We start from the raw sequence: 25,640 nt of genomic DNA, 5'->3' as shown, positions 1-25,640 counted from the left end.
GAGTGTGAGTTTTAAACATAATTAGGAATAGGCCTCCCAGCTCTGCTTTATAGCTGGGAACTTGATGAACATTGGAAGACTCCAGCAAAACTGCCTCAAAGGGGCAGCAGCCCCTTAGGCTGGGAGCTTCTCAAGCAGAACAAGAACAGGGCTTCTCCAGACCACAGACTATTTATGTTCCCCCTAGCCACCCACTGGGCACACCTCCCTAGGGATTAGCTGCAGAACAATAAATATTCAAGCTACCCATTTGACCCTCCCAACCCTCTATGTTCTGGAAGCTTCCAGAATGCAAGGGGAAGCAATAAAACAAACAACATGTAAGATCTAGAACAGTCCAAAACATACCGTATTTATTGGGGTATTGCGCGCTACGACGTATAGCGCGCACCCCTAAAGTGGACCCGCATTCCGGTGGAACAAACCATTTAGTACTTACAGTTTTGGTGTCTTGCGCGGCGTCCATCGGCGGCCTTGTCGGGTCCGGCGTCCGTTTGCGGCTTCGGGTGTCCTCTTCGTCGGGTCCGGCGTCCTCCGCGCTCGTTTCCCGCGCCGAGTTTGAATACTGCGTCGGCATATACCGAGCGCAGTACACTCGTGTATAGTCAGGCAGGCTCGGCTACTCTCGCGCTCACGTCCTGTACGTCCAGGACGTGAGCGCGAGAGAAGCTGAGCCTGCCCGACTATACACGAGTGCACTGCGCTCGGTATATGCTGGCGCAGTATTCAAACTCGGCGCTGGAAAGCGGGTATCGGCGTATACCGCGCACCCACGATTTTGCCCTGATTTTCAGGGCAAAAAAGTGCACGGTAGTTATATAATTGCACAGTTAGTCAGGATGAAAAAAAGACACATTCATCTTGTTCAACATTTCCATTGACCTATATGAGGAGGGACTGCAATGGAAAGAGGCTCTAGGACTTTGAAATTGTCATGGATATGCAATAATGTCTGGCAGCTTACCTGTCTCCATGTGTTCATTAGAGACCTGACTCCCTTATCTGGCTGCCTTTTATCATCTCTCCTCCCTGTATGGCCCCACCCAGGCCATCCCAAGAAGTCTATATTAACTGTTGCACTGCAGGTCTGCTTTGCTGTTCAACTTTGTTTGTTAGCTTGTTCCTGTCTGCCGTGTGCTACGTTTACCTTTCTGTGTACCGATTTTGGCTCGTCTCTGACTACTCCTGTTTACCTGTGACCCTGACCTTTTGGCCTGTCCCTTGGTTACCCTTGTCTGCCTGTTGCCCCAACCTGGGCTTACCCATCACCATCCCTTGTGTCCTCAGTGACTGCTTCCCCTCTCTCCCTACGGAGCGTGACCTGGGGGACCCCAGGGGCCGCGACCTGGGTTCAGTTGCAGCGAAGGCCATCCTCACCACTAGAGGCTCTGGTGAACACCTGCTGTACCTTAGACTCCGCGCCCTGGGGAATCTTGGTTTCACGTTTCCTGTCCATCCGCAGCAGTCTGCTATTGGGTTCACTACCTTGCAGTGCACCCCTGTCTCCATCAGGGTGCATTTGTCACCTGGCCACAGGTGACCTGACAGAAATGAGTTTATACAAAGTAGTGAGAGGGAAAAAACATTTAAAGAGCCCATTGGCTTAGGTTAGACTGCTCACCACAGACAAGGCTACCCTCCAGTGGATACCCCACCAGGTTACCAGAAAAAAAAACGTGCATACTGTACATGGAAAGAGCACCGGACCAAAAGAAAAGTTCCTAATTCATTTATTGGTATTGTGCTAATAGACAGTCAACACGTTTCGGGGGGTCAAAGGAACTCTCCCTATATCAGGGCTTTAGTTAAAAATGAGTACCTTGCATGGACTCAAAATAAGGCTTTCCTGTCTGGAAGAAGTATTTGCATGAGCAATCAAGATAAGATAAGAAGTTCTTGGTTGCTCATGCAGATACTGTTGGTCAGTAAATCTTCCAATCCAGTAATTAGTTTCCCGCACAGGAAACACTTATTTTGAGTCCATTCAAGGTTCTAGTTTTTAACTGAAGCCCTGATGAAGGGAGAGTTAATTTGCCCCCCCCGGAATGTGTTGGCCGTCTTCTAGCACAATATCAAAAAATCAATTTGGACTTTTTTTTTGGTCTGGTGCTCCTGCCATGTATGCACTTTTTCCTTTTTCTCTCTATATTTGTAAATATACAGTAAAATTTGCAAAGTCAACAACTGCAGAAACCCAAAGACGCGGGGGGCCTGGCATTGCCTAATCCGTGGATCTACTACATAGCTGCCCAACTACAGCATGTGGCCCGAGCCCTGTCCCCGCCGAGCAGTGAGGAGGAGGCCCACATAGACCCTGTTAAGGCCCTTATGTGACACGTAACGGGGGCCCCTGATGTAGCAGTGGGACTGGAGGCTTTGGCATATACGAAATCTAATACGAAGTTCCCCACATTTGCTCTGATCCCAAAAATATGGAACAAAGCTAGGCATTTACAGGCCGTGGCCGGTTTCACCAAATACAGCCCAATCTGAGACAATGGGTACTACCCGGAACTACAATTACTGATGTGTGGGGCTCAGTGGAGGAAACACAAAGTCACACAGCTAGGCCACATTTTTACGGCGGGTAAACAAAGCTCCTTTCCCGATATGCGGGAGCAGTTTCGCCTCCCACAGATGATGCACTTTTACTATATCCAACTACAGCATGCTGTCAGGGCTCAATCTAGTGGGATTCCGTGGAACATGTCACCGACCACCATATTTCACTATATGGAAGAGGTATCCAGCCTCAAAGCCTTTTTTCTCTAACTGTTATTCAATGCTACTTAGGGTATTCCTGACAAAGTTTCCTTTGGGTACAGTGACCAAGTGGGAGAATTATGTGGGCGCCTTTGAAGAGGAACAGTGGGAGGAGGTGAGTGAGTGAGTGAAAATCATATATAGCGCTACACATGGGCGACTCTGAAGGTACTCCAGGTGGTTCAAATGACAACCCTTAACTACTAGCCGACCGCGCACCGTCATTATACGGCGACAGGTCGGCTCTCCTGGGCGAGAGCCCGTAGCTATACGTCCGCTCTTCGAGCGGCCACTAGGGGCGTGTGCGCGCCGCCGGAGGCGCGCGTGCCTCCCCCGTTCGCCCCCGACTCCTGTGCGTGTGCCCGGCGGGCTCGATCGCCGCAGGGAAACCCGCGATTGCTCGTTACAAAGCGGGGACCGGGAGCTGTGTGTGTAAACACACAGCTCTCGGTCCAGCAGGGGAAAATGCTGATCTTCTGTTCATACAATGTATGAACAGAAGATCAGTAATTTCCCCTAGTGAGGCCACCCCCCCCCCACAGTAAGATAACATACAGGGACATACTTACCCCTTCCCCGCCCCCTAGTGTTAACCCCTTTACTGCCAGTTGCATTTTTATAGTAATCCAATGCATTTTTATAGCACTGATCGCTATAAAAATGCCAATGGTCCCAAAAATGTGTCCGAAGTGTCCGCCATAATGTCGCAGTACCGAAAAAAAATCGCTGATCGCCGCCATTACTAGTAAAAAAAATATATTAATAAAAATGCCATAAAAATACCCCCTATTTTGTAAACGCTATAACTTTTGCGCAAACCAATCAATAAACGCTTATTGCGATTTTTTTTTTACGAAAAATATGTAGAAGAATATGTATCGGCCTAAACTGAGGAAAAAAAATGTTTTTTATATATTTTTGGGGGATATTTATTACAGCAATAATTAAAAAAATATTCATTTTTTTCAAAATTGTCGCTCTATTTTTGTTTATAGCGCAAAAAATAAAAACCGCAGAGGTGATCAAATACCACCAAAAGAAAGCTCTATTTGTGGGGAAAAAAGGACGCCAATTTTGTTTGGGAGCCACGTCGCACGACCGTGCAATTGTCAGTTAAAGCGGCGCAGTCCCGAATCGCAAAAAGTGCTCTGGTCTTTGGGCAGCAATATGGTCCGGGGGTTAAGTGGTTAATGTAGCGCAGAGACTATCACAGTTGTATATCCTCTTCAGGATACACTATACGCCCGCTAGGCTGGCCAGGATGGGGGTGAGACCGACTGCAGACTGCCCAAGGTGTGCGAGAGACCACGGAGACTTGATCCACATGCTGTGGCGCTGCCCCAAGCTCCACCTATATTGGACAGGGGTCCTGAATACGATTAACAAAGCCTTCTCAGTTAACATCCCGACTGACCCCAGACCATGCATTCTGGGCATACTAGACGACCTTCCCCTGGAGGATAACTTCAAACCGCCTATTGCCAGAGCTCTATTTCAGGTTCGCCTGCTCATCCTTCAGCGATGGAAGGTGGCTGACCCTCCCTCGCTAAAGGAATGAATTACCCAGATGGGGGACACTTTAAGACTAGAAAGGCTTATCTTTCAACACAGAGGACGCCCTAGCAAATTTGAGGCGCAGTGGTCACCAGAGTCCCCCGGGCCTGTCCCCAGTGGATCTCATACTGGACAGGCTGCTATGAGCCAGCTGTAGGAGGGATAATAATCGGTTTCACTTCTAAAAGTTGGTTTGAGCAGCAGGGTATCTAGGATAATCTGTAGGTAAAAGCATTCCAGAGATACCATGTCATGGGCTGTGGTGAGGTGATTATAAGTAAACTGTTTGTACACTGTGACTTGTTGAACCTGGAATTTATGTCATAAATGCAGGGCCGCCATCAGGGGGGTACAGGCAGTACACCTGTAAGGGGCCCGGAGGCCCACAGGGCCCCAGATGGCAACCCCCCTTTTTTTTATTTATTTTTTATAACAAAAAAAAAAACATTTAAATATATTTTTTATTTTATTTTTTATTAAAGGGACAATTTTTATTTTTTTTAGGGGTCCGGAGGTTTCCAGGGGCCCGGAGATCCCCAGGGCCCCGGATGACAACCCCCCTTTTTTTATTTATTTTTTTAATATATTTTTTTTTTATTTTTTATTAAAGGGCCAATTTTTTTTTTAGGAGTCCGGAGGTCCCCAGGGGCCTGTAGATCCCCAGGGCCCCGGATGACAACCCCCCTTTTTTGTATAAATAAAAATCTTTTTTTTTATATATTTTTTTATTTTTATATATATATTTTTTTATAAATGTTTATTATTTTTTTTATATTTTTTTTTTATCAAAAGGGCCCAGAGGTCCCCAGGGCCCCAGATGGCAACCCCCCTTTTTAAAAATAAATATATATATATTTTTTATTTATTTTTATTAAAGGGCCCATAGGTCCCCAGGGCGCCGGATGGCCCCCCCCCCCCTTTTTTTTATATATATTTCTTTTTTTTGTAAAGGGGCCCGCTTCTCAATTTCAGGCAGCACCCCCCCCCCCCCGGTTCTCTGCTCCAGGAGGGCCCATGCTTGAAGCTGTGTAAGGGGGGCCCCATAATTCCTGATGGCGGCCCTGCATAAATGTAACATGTGTTCATTAATAAACTTTATTTTCTGAGAAAAAAAAAGAAATTTGCAAAGTCTTAAGCCTCGTACACACGGGTCAGAATCTCGTCAGGAAAAAAAACGTTGTATTTCCTGACGAGATTCTTGGCAAGAATCTCTTGCCGCCCAAGTGTACAGACACTCCTTTCAAAAGAACCGCGGTTCTTTTGAAAGGCAAGAACGCGGTGACGTCATCGCGTACGACGTCATCTTGCTTCACCCTACCTATGCCGTGGAAGCTACCGCGCATGCGTCAAAGTCATTTCGAGCATGCGTGGGTTTCCGCGGCGACAGGTAAGTATACAGACGTTTGGGTTTCTCGTCGGGAAACAGGCCGACAAGAATCCCGATGACAAAATGGAGAGCAGGATCTCTATTTTTCTCGTCGAGATTCCCGTCAGTTTTCCTGACGTAAAAACGATACACACACACACACGCTTTTCTCTGCAGAAAGCTCTCCCAGCAGCTTTCTTGCCGAGAAAACCGTGCGTGTGTACGAGGCTTTACACCCAAGGCTAACACTACCATCTGACCATATTTGAGCAAATACCAATCCCATTTGGCTTTGGTCCTTTTTTTGGGAAGCTATAAAAAAACAAAAAACAAAAGAGCCTGTCCTACTAACATAAGAACAGGCGGGAGGTACAATGGCCCAGATTCACAAAGCACTTACGCCGACGTATAACAAGTTACGCCGTCGTAAGTGCAAATGTGCGCCGTCGTATCTGTGCGCAAGACCCACAAACAGAGATGCGCCTAAAACCAGGCTACACCCCACCGACGTATCTTGCTTACGCCGGCGTAGAGTGTGCGCACATTTAGGCTGGGTGCATGGTGCCGCTCCCATTGATTAGCCATTCAAACATGCAAATGAGGGAAATACGGCGATTCACGAACCTGCGTGCGCCCGACGCAGGCTACGAGAGGTGCGCGTAAGTTGTACGTCCGGCGTAAAGTTATTCCCCATAAAGGAGGCGCAACCCAGCAGCAGACATGCAAAGGTCTGCACCAGGGAACACAAGCCGGCGTATTTTACGTTGGACGTGTGTCTGGTTGGGCGTAGGTTACGTTCATGGCGTACGCAGTGATCCGACGTAGTTTAGGCAGTTCCGATGTGGTTGTGAGCATGCGCAGGGGGATGCGTCCACGTCACGGCGCATGCGCCGTTCGTGATACATATCTGTCTGCTGCTCTGGCCATCATTTGCATGGGGTCACGCCTAATTTACATGGGTTTGCATGGGTCACGCCCACTTCCACCTACACCGGCCTGCGCCTTTGGAACCTACGCCACGCTGGTGCAACGTTGGGAGCACTGGCTTCCTGAATTCCATGCTTGCCTCTCTGCGCTGCGTCAGCGTGGCGTAGGGCGTAGACATGTGCATTCGTTTTTGTTAGAATGCATTTTCGTCCTAAAATCATTTTTTTTCGTTATCGTTTTAACAAACGATAACGAAAGTGAAAGAAACGAAAACCGAAAGATCCGACATAAAAAATGCTTTATTTTCGTTTTCGTTGAGGTAAAAATTCGATATAGAGAGATTCGACATTATAGGGAAAAGATTCCACATCATAGAAAAAAGATTCGACATTATAGAGAGAAGATTCGACACTATAGAAATAATAGATTCGACATTACAGAGAATAGATTTCGATTTATGAGAAAATAGATTCGACATTACAGAGAATAGATTCGACATTATTACTAGTCATACAACATTAGAATTCTTGTAGGCGGAATATTCGAACGGAAATGTACGATTCGACGTAAAGATTCGACGTTGCGTCGAATATTTTTCTGACCATTAGACAGACACCAACAAAGATTCGACGTTCCGGCGAATATTCTTTTGACCATTCGACAGAAACCAAGTATTATTGGATTTTCGGACGAAAGCTATTCCCCAACGAAAAACGAAATAAATCAAAACGATTTTCGGGAGTAACTAAATAAATTTATTTTCCAAACGAAAACGAAAAAACGAAACAAAATATTCCAGTCTGCACATGTCTAGTAGGGCGTTTGCGTTACGGCGGCGTAATGTGCGCCCACCTCTCTGTGAATCTGGGCAAATATGTATAAGTTTTGTGTTTATCATACTTTTCCAGGGACCAGTGAACTATAGAGAAACATTCTTTTGGGTATGCATAAAGAAACTGTTTAAATATAGAGAAAGTGGTTGTTGTGGTCATCAATAATCCTTGACTTATAAATGTCTCATCACAGAATCACCACATGTGCCTTTCCACGCTACTGAAGTACAGCCCGAAGGCCTTGCATCGTATCCGAAACTTGATCCGAGGTCGGGAGGCTTACATTGTTGGACGAGTCCCCCATGTTGATGACTTGGCTGTGGCTGACCTACTTGATGTCCCTATCCTGGGCACCGAACCTGAGGTGGCACATCTTTATAGCACCAAATCTGGAAGCAAGCGCATCTTCGCAAGTGCTGACATCACCACTCCTCCTGGACAACATGATATTTATACTGAGGAACAGGTCAGAGGCCTTGACAGCCATTTGCTGATACAAATAAATGTACTTATGGTCAATTTCATCTGCTTTCTATAATGTTAAAGTCTAGTACGGGTAAGAACATTTAGCTGGATTCAGATAGCTTTACGCCAGCGTATCAGTAGATACGCCGACGTAACTCTGAATCTACACCGTCCTAAATTTAAGCGTATTCTGGAAACCAGATACGCTTAAATTAGGCTAAGATACGAGCGGCGTAACTCTCCTACGCCGTCGTATCTTAGGGTGCAATATTTACGCTGGCCACTAGGTGGCGCTTCCGTTGAGTTCGGCGTAGAATATGCAAATGACTAGATTTACATAAAACACGCCCCCCTCATCCTCATTTGAATTAGGCGCGCTTACGCCGGCCCCATTTACGCTACGCCGCCGTAACATAGGAGGCAAGTGCGTTGTGAATACAGCACTTGCCTCTCTGACTTACGGCGGCGTAGCGTAAATGCGATACGCTACGCCGCCTGAAAGATGCGGCAATCTACCTGAATCCAGCTAATTGAATGTGCTAAGCTGCATAATTAGCCCAAATTTTGACTCGTGTCTTTTTCTTGTGTCTTCAGTGGCTTGAACAGTGTTAACCCCGGAGGATTTGGCTGCCCAATGACCGGACATTTTTTGCGATTTGGCACTGCGTCACTTTAACTGACAATTGCGCGGTCGCGCGACGTGGCTCCCGAACAAAATTGACATACTTTTTTTTCCCCCACAAATAGAGCTTTCTTTTGGTGGTATTTGATCACCTCTGCAGTTTTTATTTTTTGCCCTATAAACAAAAATAGAGCGACAATTTTGAAAAAATGCTATATTTTCTACTTTTTGCTGTAATAAATATCCCCCAAAAATATATAAAAAAAAGATTTTTTCCTCAGTTTAGGCCGATACGTATTCTTCTACCTATTTTTGGTAAAAAAAATCGCAATAGGCGTTTATCGATTGGTTTGCGCAAAATTTATAGCGCTTACAAAATAGGGGATAGTTTTATAGCATTTTTATTAATAATTTTTTTATTACTAATAATGGAGGCGATCCTTTTTTTTTCGTGACTGCGACATTAGGGAGGACACGTTGGACACTTTTGACGCATTTTTGGGACCATTGTCATTTTCATGCCGGCCTCCCGCATACCGAAAGCAGTGCGGCCGCTTTATGAGGGTGCTAGACTAATTTGCCTCTCAGCTCAGTCGCAAGCCGGTGATCTGCCAATATGGTTCCGGCTATCGAGATGGTTCCTGTAAGGACTGCGCAGGCGCAATCTTTGCCGACGGAAATCTCCGAACCTCGGCTGACATCCAGGGCGACGTGGAATTTGAGAAAAGTGGCCAGTCGGCCTCACGTTCTCGCTTCTCTCGGACAGCTCTCTCTGCTCGCTCGGCCTCCTGGCTCTTTTTTTAACCACTTGCTGACCGCCGCATGTATATGTACGTCGGCAGAATGGCACGTGCAGGCATATGGGCGTACATGTAAGTCCCTGCCTTTCCGCGGGTCGGGGGTTCGATCGGGACCCCCCCCCCCCGCACTACATGCGGCGGTCGGATACCTGCGGGGAGCGATCCGGGACGACGGCGCGGCTATTCGTTTATAGGCTGAAGCACGGGGAGAGCCGTATGTAAACACGGCTTCCCCGTGCTTCACTGTGGCGGCTGCATCGATCGAGTGATCCCTTTTATAGGGAGACTCGATTGATGACGTCAGACCTACAGCCACACCCCCCTACAGTTGTAAACACACACTAGGTGAACCCTAACTCCTCCCTGTGGTTAACTCCCAAACTGTCATTTTCACAATAAACAATGCAATTTAAATGCATTTTTTGCTGTGAAAATGACAATGGTCCCAAAAATGTGTCAAAATTGTCCGAAGTGTCCGCCATAATGTCGCCGTCACGAAAAAAAACGCTGATCGCCGCCATTAGTAGTAAAAAAAAAAAAAAATAATAAAACTATCCCCTATTTTGTAAACGCTATAAATTTTGCGCAAACCAATCGATAAACGCTTATTGCGATTTTTTTTTACCAAAAATAGGTAGAAGAATACGTATCGGCCTAAAATGAGGAAAAAAAATGTTATATATGTTTTTGGGGGATATTTATTATAGCAAAAAGTTAAAAATATTGCATTTTTTTCACAATTGTCGCTCTATTTTTGTTTATAGCGCAAAAAATAAAAACCGCAGAGGTGATCAAATACCACCAAAAGAAAGCTCTATTTGTGGGAAAAAAAGGACGTTAATTTTGTTTGGGAGCCACGTCGCACAACCGCGCAATTGTCTGTTAAAGCGACGCAGTGCCAAATTGTAAAAACGCCTTTGGGCATTTAGCAGCATATTGGTCCGGGGCTTAAGTGGTTAACATCCTCCAATCCACGGGGATGTTAAGGAATGAGCCAAGGTTTGGAGATTTCCGTCGGCAAGGATTGCGCCTGCGCAGTCCTTACAGGAATCATCTGGATAGGGGAACCATAACGACAAGTCACCGGCGGGGACTCTTTCCATGCTGCCCATCTGCAAAGTGCTTCCCTAGACCTGGGCCTTGTTGGCCTAGGCCAGGATACAGCATTGGACAGAGGGTGGGGTTTTAAAAAAATAAAAAGGGTGGAGCCGAAATTAAAGTACCGTATTTATCTTGCTATAACGCGCCCCGGCGTATAGCGCGCACCCCCGAACAGGGCTGGACTGGGACAAAAATTTGTCCCTGGACTTCATCCAGACTGGCCCACTTTGACATGTCTCTCCTATAGCGGCCGGACAACTCCCGCACCCCCCCCCCCCCCCCCGGCCACCCAAGCCCCCTCTCCCCCTTCACTAGCCACTAGCCATTTTACTTTATTAGAGTAGAACAGTTGGTACTGGTATAGGCAGTACCAGTGGGGAAGCTAGACATTATTTCACCGGGGCAAAGAATCAGTTTGGTGCCCCCCCCCCCCCTTATGGGACAGGATTAGGCAGAAGTGAGAAACTCCCAGGCCATAGCTGTTGAGTCAGCTATCTGTCCCCTCCCCCATGCTCCTCTGTCGTCCCCCCTGCTCCTCTGGTCCTTCCCATGGTCCTCCCCCTGATTCTCTGTTCCCCCCAGGTGAGCGCTGCAGGGAGGGAGAGACAGAGGAGCGGAGGGGGGCAGCGGTCCGCTGTCACTGAAGCCGGCCCACTGAGCCAACGGCCCACCGGGAAACTCCCTGTAGTCCCAATGGCCAGCCCATCCCTGCCCCCGAACTTGAAGGAAAATTCCTGGAAAAAAATAAATACTTAGTTTGGATGCCCCTCGTCGGTGTCTTGCTCGTCGTCCATCGTGTCCATCGGCGGCCTCGTCCGGTCCGGCGTCCTTCTGCGGCCATCGTGGTGTCCTCCCAGCTCGATCCCCCGCTTCCTGCGCTGTGTTTGAACCACTCCGACGACATATACCGAGCGCAGTACACTCGGGTATAGTCGGGCAGGCTCGCGTAAAGATCGTAAAGGACGTACAGGACGTGACCGCGAGAGGAGCTGAGCCTGCCCGACTATACCCGAGTGTACTGCGCTCGGTATATGTTGGCGCAGTGGTTCAAACACAGCGCGGGAAGCGGGTATCGGCGTATATCACGCACCCACGATTTTGCTCTGATTTTCAGGGCAAAAAAGTGCACGTATACGCCGATAAATACGGTATGTGCAGCTATAATAAATAGAATTTTACATACATGCCCAGGGGTGGACTGACATCTCATGGGGGCCCCCGGGCAATAGAAGATTATGGGGCCCCCAGGCTTAGGCCCCATGCACACGAGACGCTGCTAAACTCGAGTTCAGAGGCATTTGGGCATTTTTTTCCAACTGCCCCTGAACACATTTAATGTTATCCTATGTGTCCATGCACACGATCACGTTTTTTGGCGTTTCAAAGCAGTTGGGTTTAGGGCCGTTTTTCCAAACCCAAAATTTTGGGTTCAGAAGCTTTCAGCTTTTGCGTTTTAGACGCAAATCGCGGCAAAACGCTGCTAAACGCGGCAAAACGCCGCTAAACGCGACAAAACGCGGCACAAATAGTTTGATTCTGAGCTTAGGGAGGGTCTACAGTGTTTTGGGGATAAACGCTGACAGCCGCAAATCGCGGTAAAACGCCGCAAATCGCGGCAAAACGCCGTGCAATTCGCGGCAAAAACGGGCGTTTTAAATGCCGTTTTTTGCCTTTGAAAAGGTGAGATTAGAGGCGTTTGTAATAGCGTCTCGTGTGCATGGGGCCTTACAGATGGCCACCACGCCAGGAGGCAGTGCAGAGGTGGGGCGGCTAAAATCTCAGGATTTTCACATTAAAAGCGTGTCGGTTTCGGACATATCAGGGACAGATGTAAAAAAAACACAGATTTTTACATACTGTCCCTGGTTTTATTGAGCCTGGCAACCCTGATGGGGCCCCCTAGTGGCATGGGGCCCTCGGGCAGTGCCCGAGGGCCCCAATGGTCAGTCCGCCCCTGGACATGCCCATTGGTAAGATAATCTTGTATAGAATTGGTGATATGTGTCTCATAATCAAGCCTGATCTCTACTCTGTCTACAGTTCCTTGGTGCTCTGGGCCAACTCATAACCGCCAACCTTCTGGTGACCCGCTGGTTGTTTAAAGTGGACGATGAATCTGGCAGCAACGGGACTGCGTTTTGCGACATTGGGGTCCACCTGCCATGCTACAGCTGGGCCCTAAGAGAGAGCGAGAAGTACGACCCCGACACCTGGAAACAGAAATGGGCACAGGTGAGTCGGTGAGACAGGTAAATATCGCACAGGTTCAACACAGATGGGGTTAACAGACCCGGCAACCGCCTGTAACAGCAGCCTGGAGCTTCAGGATCCTGCGCACCGGCAATGCTTTAATGTCCTGTTATTCCCCGACCTGTTCTGTTCCTTAATGAGGACAATGTAAGAGTATCGTCGGCAGCGGCGGCGGCGGCGGCACAGCCGGTGAGCGCTGGCAGGTTATTAAAACATTACAGCATCTTGATGAAAGACTTTCCTGCAGGCTAAGAACGACAGAACAAGACTCCATTCCGCCGCAATGATTAGAAATGAGTGTATGTCTCTGAGCGCTAAATTATGTTAATAGTTACAAATTGAGGTATTTGCATAACAGTTTATGATACATAATGACAAGTTCCCCTTTCTCTGTGTGTGTCACATCACCGAGACCTGTGCCTGCGTTACAAGGATGAAGTAGATTGATGTTTGAGGAACGTGCCGCTGATATCTCAGCCGGGGCTGTGCGCCGCACGCGCTCTAATCTCTCGCTTAAAGAGGACTTTTAGCCAAAAAATGCAGGCAAGACATACTCTGGGATGAACCCGGTATTCATGGAACGGTAGTCCGTCCATTTACAAAGAATTATCGAGACCGCGTGGGGTTAGGAACTTTCTACCAGATGCCCACGGAATCCACTCAAGCCTACATGTGGGCACAGAAAGGGGCACAGAAAGGGGAGCTACTGCTCCTTCTATAGGCCTGGCATTCTGGTGTACACAGGGGGCCAGATTCATAAAGAATTGCGGCGCCGTAACGCATGTCCTTTACGTTACTCCGCCGCAAGTTTTCTTCGTAAGTGCTTGATTCACAAAGCACTTGCGTGTAAACTTGCGGCGGAGTAACGTAAAGCCGTCCGGCGCAAGCCCGCCTAATTCAAATGGGGCGGGGACCATTTAAATTAGGCGGGTTCCCGCCTGCTCATGCGCATGCTCCGTTTTGAAATTTCCCGCCGTGCTTTGCGCGAAATTACGTCGCCCCGAAGTAATGTTTTGAATGGCGACGTGCGTAACGTACTTTCGTATTCCCGGACGACTTACGCAAAAAAAAAAAATTGAAATTCGACGCGGGAACGACGGCCATACTTTAACATGGGCTGTCTATTGTTACACTACCTCAATAGCAGCCGTAACTTTGCGACGCGAAAAGCGACGACGTAACGAACGCGCGTACCTACGTGGATCGCCGTAAACAGCTAATTAGCATAATTAGACGCGATCTCCACCCAGCGGCGGCCAAAGTATTGCATCCTAAGATCCGAATGCGTATGAAGCCGTAAGCCTGTCGGATCTTAGCCAAATGCCGTCGTATCTTGTTTGTGAATTACAAATTAAGATACGACGCGGCAAATTTGAAAGTACGCCGGAGTATCAGCAGATTCTCCGGCGTACTTATTCTGTGAATCTGGCCCAGGGTGTCCATGCTACGCACAGACTGATGTGTCTCTTGTTTCTGGTGTCCCTTATACTCTTTGCTCCTCCCATGAGCTTCCTATTTAAGCCAGGCCTTTACACTTCCTGTTTGCCAGATAATTGTGTTCTCTCTAGCCTAAGATGACCAGATTTTTAAAATGAAACCCAGGGACATATTTTTATTTTACTAGTAAAAAGCGGCAATCGGCGACTCTCTGCCCGTCGCCGCCGCCACTCACCTCACAGCCTGTGAAGTCTTACTCTCTGGGCCCCCGGCTACTACTGGGTGGGTGAGGAAGATCCCTCCACCAGGGAAGGCAAGGAGATAAGCAGGCAGATGGCTGGCCCGGGACTTGAGCCAAGGCAGTAGAACATGGGAGCGGAGCTGAATGGGCACCCGAAACTGAAAAAATATTCCCTCCGCTCCGACCAGTACATGATCATCAGAAAGGGGCACAGATAATGGGAAAAATACACCCCCCAAGCTAGTAGGAGCGGGGGGTGTAATTCAGAAATATATTTTTTTATTCTGCACTGATTGCCTTTAAAATTGCCCCAGCCCCTGTCCAATCTGGGGACAGACTTGATGAGGGGACAGTGTCCTCAATCAGGGGACTGTCCCTGGAAACGGGGGATGTCTGGTCACCCTACTCTAGCCGATGTCTTGCTCCTTTGCATATTTACTGTTGTCCTTAACTCTGCTACCACTCGTTACCAACCTTTGGCTTGTTCCTCGACTACGTTTTCACTTGATCCCAATCCGCAACCACTCGTTACCAACCTTTGGCTTGTTCCTCGACTACGTTTTCACTTGATCCCAATCCGCAACCACTCGTTACCAACCTTTGGCTTGTTTACTGACTACATTTCTGCTTGATCCCAACCTGCTATATCTGCTACAACATCTCAGGTGGCTCATCAAGAAGAGCCACTGCCGGATGCAGCAGAGGTTGTGGGTTCAGATCCCCGTTTTGTGGAGTACTGCCTAATGCAGACACCACATCAGGGGGGTACAAGCATTGCACCTGTAAGGGGCCAGTGGTCCTCAGGTCCCCTTACAGACCCGGCTGGCCACCCTTCCGTTTTATTTTTTTTGTATTACACCTGTAAGGGACCCGATGGTTCCCAGTGCCCCTTACAGGCCCGGTGGCCCCCCTCCCGTTTTTTTTTTTATTATTAAAAAAATATATATTATATTATTTATTTATTTATTTATTGCATTACACCCAATGGACCGATGGTTCCCAGTGCCCCTTACAGGCCCGGTGGCCCCCCTTCCGTGTTTTTTTTTAATTATTAAAAAAATATATATTATTATTTATTTTTTTATTTATTTATTTATTGCATTACACCCAATGGTCCCCAGGGCCCCCCTCCATTTTTTTATTCTTTGCATTACACCTGTAAGGGACCCAATGGTTCCCAGGGCCCCTTATAGGCCCGGTGGCCCCCCTCCCATTTTTTTTTTTTAATTATTAAAAAATATATATATTATTTATTTATTGCATTACACCCAATGGTCCCCAGGGCCCCCCTCCATTTAAAAAAAAAAAAATGATTCTTTGCATTACACCTGTAAGGGACCCAATGGTTCCCAGGGCCCCTTACAGGTCAGTGGCCCCCCTCCCGTTTTTTTTTTAATTATTAAAAAAATATATATATTATATTATTTATTTATTTATTTATTTATTGCATTACGCCCAATGGTCCCCAGGGCCCCCCTCCATTTTTGTATTCTTTGCATTACACCTGTAAGGGACCCAATGGTTCCCAGGGCCCCTTACAGGCCTGGTGGCCCCCCTCCCATTTTTTTTTAATTATTAAAAATATATATATTATATTATTTATTGCATTACACCCAATGGTCCCCAGGGCCCCTCTCCATTTTTTTTTGTTTTTTATTCTTTGCATTACACCTGTAAGGGACCTGATGGTTCCCAGGGCCCCTTACAGGCCTGGTGGCCCCCCTCCCATTTTTTAAAAAAAAATTATAAAAAAAAATATATTATATTATTTATTTATTTATTGCATTACACCCAATGGTCCCCAGTGCCCCCCTCCATTTTTTTTTTTATTCTTTGCATTACACCTGTAAGGGACCTGATGGTTCCCAGGGCCCCTTACAGGCCCGGTGGCCCCCCTCCCATTTTTTTTTTAATTATTAAAAATATATATATTATATTATTTATTTATTTATTGCATTACACCCAATGGTCCCCAGGGCCCCCCTTCATTTTTTTTTGTTTTTTATTCTTTGCATTACACCTGTAAGGGACCCGATGGTTCCTAGGCCCCCTTACAGGCCCGGTGGCCCCCTCCCATTTATTTTTTTTAATTATTAAAAAAATATATATTATATAATTTATTTACTTATTTATTGCATTACACCCAATGGTCCCCAGTGCCCCCCTCCATTTTTTTTATTTTTTTATTCTTTGCATTACACCTGTAAGGGACCCGATGGTTCCCAGGGCCCCTTACAGGCCCGATGGCCCCCTCCCGTTTTTTTTTAAATTATTATAAAAATATATATTATTTATTTATTTATTTATTGCATTACACCCAATGGTCCCCGGGCCCCCCTCTATTTTTTAAAAAATGTTATTCTTTGCATTACACCTGTAAGGGACCCGATGGTTCCCAGGGCCCCTCTCTCATTTTTTTTTAATTTTTAAAAATATATATATTATTTATTTATTTATTGCATTACACCCAATGGTCCCCAGGGCCCCTCTCCATTTGTTTTGTTTTGTATTCTTTGCATTACACCTGTAAGGGACCCGATGGTTCCCAGGGCCCCTTAAAGGCCCGGTGGCCCCCCTCCCGTTTTTTTTTTTAATTATTAAAAAAATATATATTATATTTTTTATTTATTTATTGCATTACACCCAATGGTCCCCAGGGCCCCCCTCCATTTTTTTTTTTTTTTGCATTACATCTGTAAGGGGGGCCCTGCCTAAAGCTGTGTAAGGGGGGGCCCTGCCTAAAGCTGTGTAAGGGGACCCAAAATTTGTGATGGCTGCCCTGCACCACATCTGAGGATCAGTAGTAAGCGGCAATACTATCAATTTTTAGCTCTTGGATTTAGTTGCGCATTAAGCAAAGCGCAGACTAGAGATTATACACCCGGGTGGATATACGTACAGTAAAACGCCCCGAGGTAGAAACGTCATGATTCACCGAACAAACCAAACGCTGTCAACTCTTGCAGCTTTAACAGGACACTTTTAATTTGAAGACTGAAAACGATTGTCTTCTTAATTATAGACTGTTAACCATATCGATTGTTTGTCAGCGCGGCCCCTTGTTTTGTTTATAGAAATCCATTAATGGGATTTTTCGTTGATTCTAATTGCTTTTGTAGCACATTTACAAGGCTGAAGCTGAACATATTAGGATCAGTTTATGCAAAGTCTATGTCTTTATAGAAGAGCAGAACCAACTTATATCTAATTAAAGTGACACTAAACAATATCCTTATTCTCCAAAAAATCATCCATACACTTCCTCTACTTAATGACCCTGTAATCTATTTTTCTTATGAAATTGCTTACTGTGTTTATCTGCCTTGTTATGTCCTTTTTGTGAGCTCTTGAGCCTCTCCTTTTTCCTCCCCCCATTTGTTTGGAACGGTCGGGCAGTACACATTGGTTGCCCTCAGTGGCGGCTGGTGCTCAAAATTTTTTGGGGGGGGCGCAAACAAATAATAAAAAATAGAAAAACATCAATTGCAGCCTCACTGTGCCCATCAAACGCAGCCACTGTGCCATAAAATTGTCGCCACTGTGCCATGCCATCAAACACAGCCACTGTGCCATGCCATCAAACGCAGCCACTGTGCATGCCATCAAACGCAGCCACTCTGCCCATCAATTGTCACCACTGTGCCATGCCATCAAACGCAGCCACTGTGCTTATCAATTGTCGCCACTGTGCCCATCAATTGTCGCCACTGTGCCCATCAATTGTCGCCACTGTGCCATGCCATTGTCGCCACTGTGCCCATCAATTGTCACCACTGTGCCATGCCATCAATTGTCATCACTGTGCCATGCCATTGTCGCCACTGTGCCCATCAATTGTCGCCACTGTGACATGCCAAACGCAGCCACTGTGCCGATCAATTGTCGCCACTGTGCCCATCAATTGTCGCCACTGTGCCATGCCATTGTCGCCACTGTGCCCATCAATTGTCACCACTGTGCCATGCCATCAAACACAGCCACTGTGCTCATCAATTCTCACCACTGTGCCCATCAATTGTCGCCACTGTGCCATGCCATCAATTGTCGCCACTATGCCATGCCTCTGTATCCACAATGTGCCAATCAATTGTCGCCACTGTGCCCATCAATTGTCGCCACTGTGCCCATCAATTGTCGCCACTGTGCCCTTCAATTGTCGCCACTGTGCCTATCAATTGTCACCACTGTGCCATCAATTGTTGCCACTGTGATTGTATAGCGCAACAAATGCAAACTTAATTCCATTGTCACCACTGTGCCCAACAATTGTCGCCACTGTGCCATGCCAAACGCAGCCTCTGTGCCATGCCATTGTCGCCACTATGCCCATCAATTGCCGCCAGTTTCCCCCGTAAAATGCCGCCAGATTGCCCCAAAATACCGCCAGATTACCTTTTTCGCTCAGCCATCCTCCTCCACGATCCCTCGATGTCTTCTCCCGCCCTCGATGTCGCTTCAGTCAATCAGGTTACCGGTAACCAGATCCGGTGAACCTGATTGGCTGAGATGCGTGTCAGGGTTAACCAGGGAACGCACACCCCGTGCGTCCACTGGTTAACTATTTGGAAGCCGATTACTGGTTCTGGTAGACACTTCCACAGCCAACCAGCTGCCGTTATTCAGATGGCCAGCGCTCACCAGGGGGCGGCAGCGGCGCCCCCTGAATAGTGGGCAGGAGCGGTGCCGGCAACAATACATAGATTCATGCAATGCATGAATCTATGTATTGTTTTCAGTGGCGGTGCAGGAGCGAGAGGGTGCGGCGCTCCTGCGCCCACTATGGACGCACAGTTGCCGTTATGAGCACTTCTCTATATATAAATCCAATAGTCCATCTCGGGAACAAGCGAGAGAGGTTGGCTACTTTACTACATACAGTGGGACCATGGACAATGAATGTAGCCACCCTCTAAGCCTTCCTCGTCTTCCTCGTGAGTAGCGAGTGTCCATTCTTCACCCCTCTTCCTTCCAGGGGCCGCGAACTCTGGCTCTGTGAGTGTCCGGAGTCGCGTGACGTCACTCCCACGAATGCACGGGGGAGCCTCCACTCGCTGCATCTAAACACCAGAAACCAAAAAAAAGAAACAAATTAATTCTTAATATTCGCAGCAAACTCCCCAATCCCTCCATGTCTCTGTGCTCTATTGTGTTGAGAAGAGAAATCACTTTGAACCCCACCTGGCATTTCTAGCTGCAGCCATCTTAAGTAAGGGCAGATGATTCATGTAGAATTTATTATTTATATACTTATTATTTTATAATTTTTTGTAATGTGTATGTATATAGTATAGTTATTATTTTTTTCAATTATTTTATTTTGTGTTTTTATATATAATTATATATAGTTTTTATTTATTTTTATATTATTTAAATTTTATATATACATACATACACGTGTGTGTATGTGTGTATATATATATATATATATATATATATATATATATATATATATATATATATATATATATATATATATATATATATATAGTTTTTTTTCAGAAAATCATATATATATATATATATATATATATATATATATAATTTATTTATTTGAAAAAATTAAATTTAAATAATTGAAAAAAAAATAACTCTATCTATCTATCTATCTATCTATCTAGCTATATAGATAGATAATTTATATATTTTTTTTGAGAGAAAATTAAATGAAAATAATTGAAAAAAAAAACTATATATATAGTTAGCTAGATAGATATAGTTATTTTTTTTCAATTATTTAAATTAATTTTTTTCAAATAAATAAATAAATACATTTTTATATATATATATATGCGAGAGAGAGAGAGAGAGAGAGAGAGAGAGGGAGAGAGATACAAACACACACATTAAAGTCTTTTTTTTTTTTCAATTATTTTAATTACATTTTTAGAAAACAATAAATAGTATTGTTATATATATATATATATATATATATATATATATATATATATATAAAAAATCAAATTATTTATATTTAGATACCTTTTTTCTAAACGTATGTGTTGTTTTAGCATTTTGTTGTATTAGGATGCACCACCATTCTGTTGTAGCCGGCAGTGCATCCTACCTTTAGCGTTCAGCCTGTCCTCTGTACCCCCTTGTTCATCGTCAGGCAGGTGACGAAGGGTTAAGTCATCTCTCTCACTGTAGGGTTTTGGCTGCATTCCCCATATCTAGGGCAGTCATCAGACTCCCGCTGTTCACAGTGTTCTGCTGACAAATGATGAGTGTGAATTCCTTATGGCATCCCCTGTTTATAGGAAAATGAGATCAGACACAGACAGAGCCCCCCCCTCCCCCCCCCCCCCCCCCCGACTCTCATGCAGTCTAAGAAGGTGATAGGGTGAGGTGCGGCAAAAAAAAAACGCACGTCTATATCCTCTGTGCTGGTCGCCCTTTTAAGTGTCCATCTCATTCTTCCATGAAATAGTCCACAATACTATAGGGATGTATTGGAACAATAGAACTCATTTACAATACTTGAGTACTGGGGAAATGATCAGCTGGTGTAAGCTTTCCTGGTATACAGAAGAATGGAATCTGGAATGTGGTGGTCTTATTATCTCATCCTTCTTATTATTAGAATGTAAATATTTGAGTGGGCTCACCATGGATAAGACACAGAAGTCGCATCGCCCCCCTTCCAGCGTTAAATGGTTACTCGCACCGGCCAAAGTAGGACAAGCCGGGATGAAGTCATGCAGACCACGCCAAATGCTGGTAGGATCTGAGGAGAGGCCGTGACTTGATAAAGCGTATGTGCGCAAAACTTGTCATAGCAATACACGTTGGTTTGTTCCACCTCATCACAGCTTCGCCAGCCTCTCCTCAGCTCCTTGCAGCATTTGGCGCGGTCTGCATGACATTATCCCTGCTTGTCCTACACTGGCCAGTGGGACTTCAGCCCATTGGAAGCAAGGAGCTTCCCACTACATGTTGTGGACATTTTTTTTACGTTTTTGAAACATTTACTTCCAGATCTTTTTGAGTCGTTTGTTATATCCATGGTTTCATCATTTTGGGTCTAAAACAGCCTTTCTCAAACTTTTTACCCCAGAAGGACCCTTTAAGTCATTTTTAGGTCTTCGGGAACCCCTGTTAAAATGAATTAAAGGGAGTCCGTGGACAGAATGCTCCTTACATGGTTGACTAGTGGTAAGAATGCTCCTTACAGTGTTGGCTAGTTAAAGCGGAACTCCACCCTAAAGTGGAACTTCCGCTCATCGGAACCCTCCCCCCCCCTCCCGTGTCACATTTGACACCTTTCAGGGGGAGGGGGGTTGCAGATACCTGTCAAAGACAGGTGTTTACACCCACTTCCGGGAGTCCTCACTGCAGGGACTCTGCGGGTAGTACGTCACTTCCCGCCCCCGCCTGTTGTGTTCTGGGAAACACTCGGCTCCCAGAACACAGTGGGAGCCAGTGAGGACGGCGCTGCGCGACTCGCGCATTCGCCGTAGGGAAATCGGGGAGTGAAGCCGGAGCGCTTCACTTCCTGATTCCCTCACCGAGGATGGTGGTGGGTCAGCAGAGTGACGAACGATTGCTCGTCTTCTGCTGCAGACGTCGCTGGACTCCAGGACAGGTAAGTGTCCTAATATTAAAAGTCAGCGGCTGCAGTATTTGTAGCTGCTGGCTTTTAATATTTTTTTACAGCGGAGCTCTGCTTTAAAAAGAATGTTCTTTACATTGGCAGCCAATGGAGGAATTCTCCTTATTTTGATGGTCAGTGGGAGGAATGCTCCTTACATTTGGGGTCAGTTGGAAGAATTATCCTTACATTGGTGATCAGTGAGAAGAATGCCCCTTACATTGGTGATCAGTGGGAAGAATGTCCCTTACATTGGTGATCAGTGAGAAGAATGTCCCTTACATTGGTGATCAGTGAGAAGAATGATCCTTACATTGGTGATCAGTGAGAAGAATGTTCCTTACATTGGTGATCAGTGGGAAGAATGTCCCTTACATTGGTGATCGGTGAGAAGAATGTCCCTTACATTGGTGATCAGTGGGAAGAATGTTCCTTACATTGGTGATCAGTGGGAAGAATGTCCCTTACATTGGTGGTCAGTGAGAAGAATGTCCCTTACATTGGTGATCAGTGGGAAGAATGTCCCTTACATTGGTGATCAGTGAGAAGAATGTTCCTTACATTGGTGATCAGTGAGAAGAATGTCCCTTACATTGGTGATCAGTGAGAAGAATGTCCCTTACATTGGTGATCAGTGGGAAGAATGTCCCTTACATTGGTGATCAGTGAGAAGAATGTTCCTTACATTGGTGATCAGTGGGAAGAATGTTCCTTACATTGGTGATCAGTGGGAAGAATGTCCCTTACATTGGTGATCAGTGGGAAGAATGTTCCTTACATTGGTGATCAGTGAGAAGAATGTTCCTTACATTGGTGATCAGTGGGAAGAATGTCCCTTACATTGGTGATCAGTGAGAAGAATGTCCCTTACATTGGTGATCAGTGAGAAGAATGTCCCTTACATTGGTGATCAGTGGGAAGAATGTCCCTTACATTGGTGATCAGTGGGAAGAATGTTCCTTACATTGGTGATCAGTGAGAAGAATGTTCCTTACATTGGTGATCAGTGGGAAGAATGTTCCTTACATTGGTGGTCAGTGGGAAGAATTTCCCTTACATTGGTGATCAGTGAGAAGAATGTTCCTTACATTGGTGATCAGTGGGAAGAATGTTCCTTACATTGGTGATCAGTGGGAAGAATGTCCCTTACATTGGTGATCAGTGAGAAGAATGTCCCTTACATTGGTGATCAGTGGGAAGAATGTTCCTTACATTGGTGATCAGTGAGAAGAATGTTCCTTACATTGGTGATCAGTGAGAAGAATGTCCCTTACATTGGTGATCAGTGAGAAGAATGTTCCTTACATTGGTGGTCAGTGGGAAGAATTTCCTTACATTTTCGGGTAATGTGAAGAATGTTTCCCGTAGGGTGGAGGCCAAAAAGCCACCCTTACAAACAGCTAAAAAGATCACCGGTGTCATGCCGCTGGCTCTGCCACGTGACGTTGTATCTGGAATTCTGCAATCACCTTCAGATTGGAGGTCTATCAGCTTCGGCTCAAGGAACCCCCCGTAAAATTCAGGAAGGAACCCTAGTTGAGGAAGGCTGGTCTAGAGCATGTTGGAGACACTTCTTGTATTCTGCATTTCCAACCATTCAAGGAACTACAACCCGCAGACCAGCATCTACATGCCGGGATTTTCCGTTCTCCGCCGGTTGGAAGTCTTTAGGTTGCCTAAGCTTGGAAAACATATTTGCGAGATCAAAAGGAATGCTTAGCGCCGGTGATCTATTGAGATGCCAAGCCTGATAATAATATCATGAGAAACGATCTTGCAATAAACAAAGTGAAATAATATCACATGAAGCAATTTAATAAACGGCAATATAATATCATGTTGAGCAGTGTGTTTGCCGGCTCCCCAGGTATCAATCTCTCGTTCTGCTCGCTATTGATTTAATTCGCTCGCATCCCTCCGTGTTAATTTTTGATATGCTTACAAAACAACCCTTTGATTTTCTGTCACTCGTTAATTACACCGTTTTCACCATTAAATAGGAGGCTTTGTGTAAACTAATTACTAGGTAATCATTGTCGACCACGGACGGCGCCGCTTGTACCTTTTTATTCCATCCAACAACACAAAAAAAAACGGATTCGCCGTCTGCGCTCAAGCCCCCCTCTCCACTTGCAGTCATTAGCTCCTACTAATTCACAGCGTTACTGCCGAAGAGAGGGGGACTTGTAATTGTGGCCATATCAGTACTGTTAATTACCGAAGTAGAACATTGAAATGATGCCAAGGACCATTGTTAGAAGCAAATAAAAAAAAAACCGAAAAAAACCGCACACGAAAAAAAAAACGAAAAAGAGTTTGAATGTTATTTTCGCCATCTGGGGAGCCGACGAGGGGAAGAAAAAAAAAAAAACAGCACGAAAACAGCAGTGACAAAATATCATCGCCGCAGCTCCAGGCCTCGTAGGCCAGATGGAGGGAAGAGATTCTACAACATCAATTGGAGGAGAAGGGCCAAGATTCCAGCAGCCGAGCTGTGACAAGCGGCGGAGAGGAGCGCAGACAGGCAATGTGTTCCTCTAAGACTGGCGCTTAACTCTCCTTCTGCCAGAACCCGCTAAGCGTACCGCTGGGGAGGGAGGTGCGCTCCTCTACAACGGCCATTAACTTCTATCAGATGGTGGAGCAGAACGGCATTGCTGATTTCTGCAGGAATAGGTTTAGAACGTGATATTCCGCCCTAAGATCATGCGTGTAACCGTTCGCTTTTCATACCGGCTCCACCCCTATTTATTTACAATCATCTTGCAGAATCAATTGGAGAATAGTTACGTTTAAAAAATAATCCATGCGCATCCACTACTTAAAGCGGGGGATCACCCAAAAATAAATTTTTAACATTACATTCAGCCGAGTTGTCCTAATGACAATCGGCTGTTTTTTTTTTTGTTTTTTTTTCGTACATACCGACTTTCACCGCCGCTTCCGGGTATGTCTTCTTCGGGACTGGGCGTTCCTATCTGATTGACAGGCTTCCGACCGTCGCATACAGCGCGTCACGAGTTGCCGAAAGAAGCCGAACGTCGGTGCGGCTTTATACGGCACCTGCGCACCAACGTTCGGCTTCTTTCGGCAACTCGTGACGCGCAGTATGCGACGGTCGGAAGCCTGTCAACCAGATAGGAACGCCCAGTCCCGGAGAAGACATACCTCGAAGCGGCAGTGAAAGTCGGTATGTACGAAAAAAAAAACAGCTGATTGTCATTAGGACAACTCGGCTAAAAAAAAAAAAAAAAATTTGTGGTGAACCTCCACTTTAACCACTTAAGACCCGGACCAATATGCAGGTAAAGGACCAGGCCCCTTTTTTGCGATTCGGCACTGCGTCGCTTTAACTGACAATTGCGCGGTCGTGCGACGTGGCTCCCAAACAAAATTGGCGTCCTTTTTTCCCCACAAATAGAGCTTTCTTTTGGGGGTATTTGATCACCTCTGCGGTTTTTATTTTTTGCGCTATAAACAAAAATAGAGCGACAATTTTGAAAAAAATTCAATATTTTTTAATTTTTGCTGTAATAAATATCCCCAAAAAAGATATAAAAAAACTTTTTTTTCCTCAGTTTAGGCCGATACGTATTCTTCTACCTATTTATGGTAAAAAATAAATCGCAATAAGCATTTATCGATTGGTTTGCGCAAAATTTATAGCGTTTACAAAATAGGGGATAGTTTTAT

General features: G+C 45.7%; 1 protein-coding gene across 1 annotated transcript in view; it reads left to right on the top strand.

Annotated features, from left to right (window-relative positions):
* The window catches only part of IQCH (IQ motif containing H), a 240,817-nt gene that overhangs the window by 161,516 nt on the left and 53,661 nt on the right, over positions 1-25,640 (top strand). Inside the window, exons 13-14 of the mRNA XM_040342244.1 lie at positions 7,637-7,909; positions 12,472-12,663. Of these exons, the coding sequence (XP_040198178.1) occupies positions 7,637-7,909; positions 12,472-12,663 (465 nt within the window). The remainder of the gene's footprint in view (positions 1-7,636; positions 7,910-12,471; positions 12,664-25,640) is intronic.

The sequence above is a fragment of the Rana temporaria genome, chromosome 3 (assembly GCF_905171775.1).
Source record: "Rana temporaria chromosome 3, aRanTem1.1, whole genome shotgun sequence".
Lineage (NCBI taxonomy): Eukaryota > Metazoa > Chordata > Amphibia > Anura > Ranidae > Rana > Rana temporaria.
This window is presented reverse-complemented; position numbering and strand designations above follow the sequence as displayed.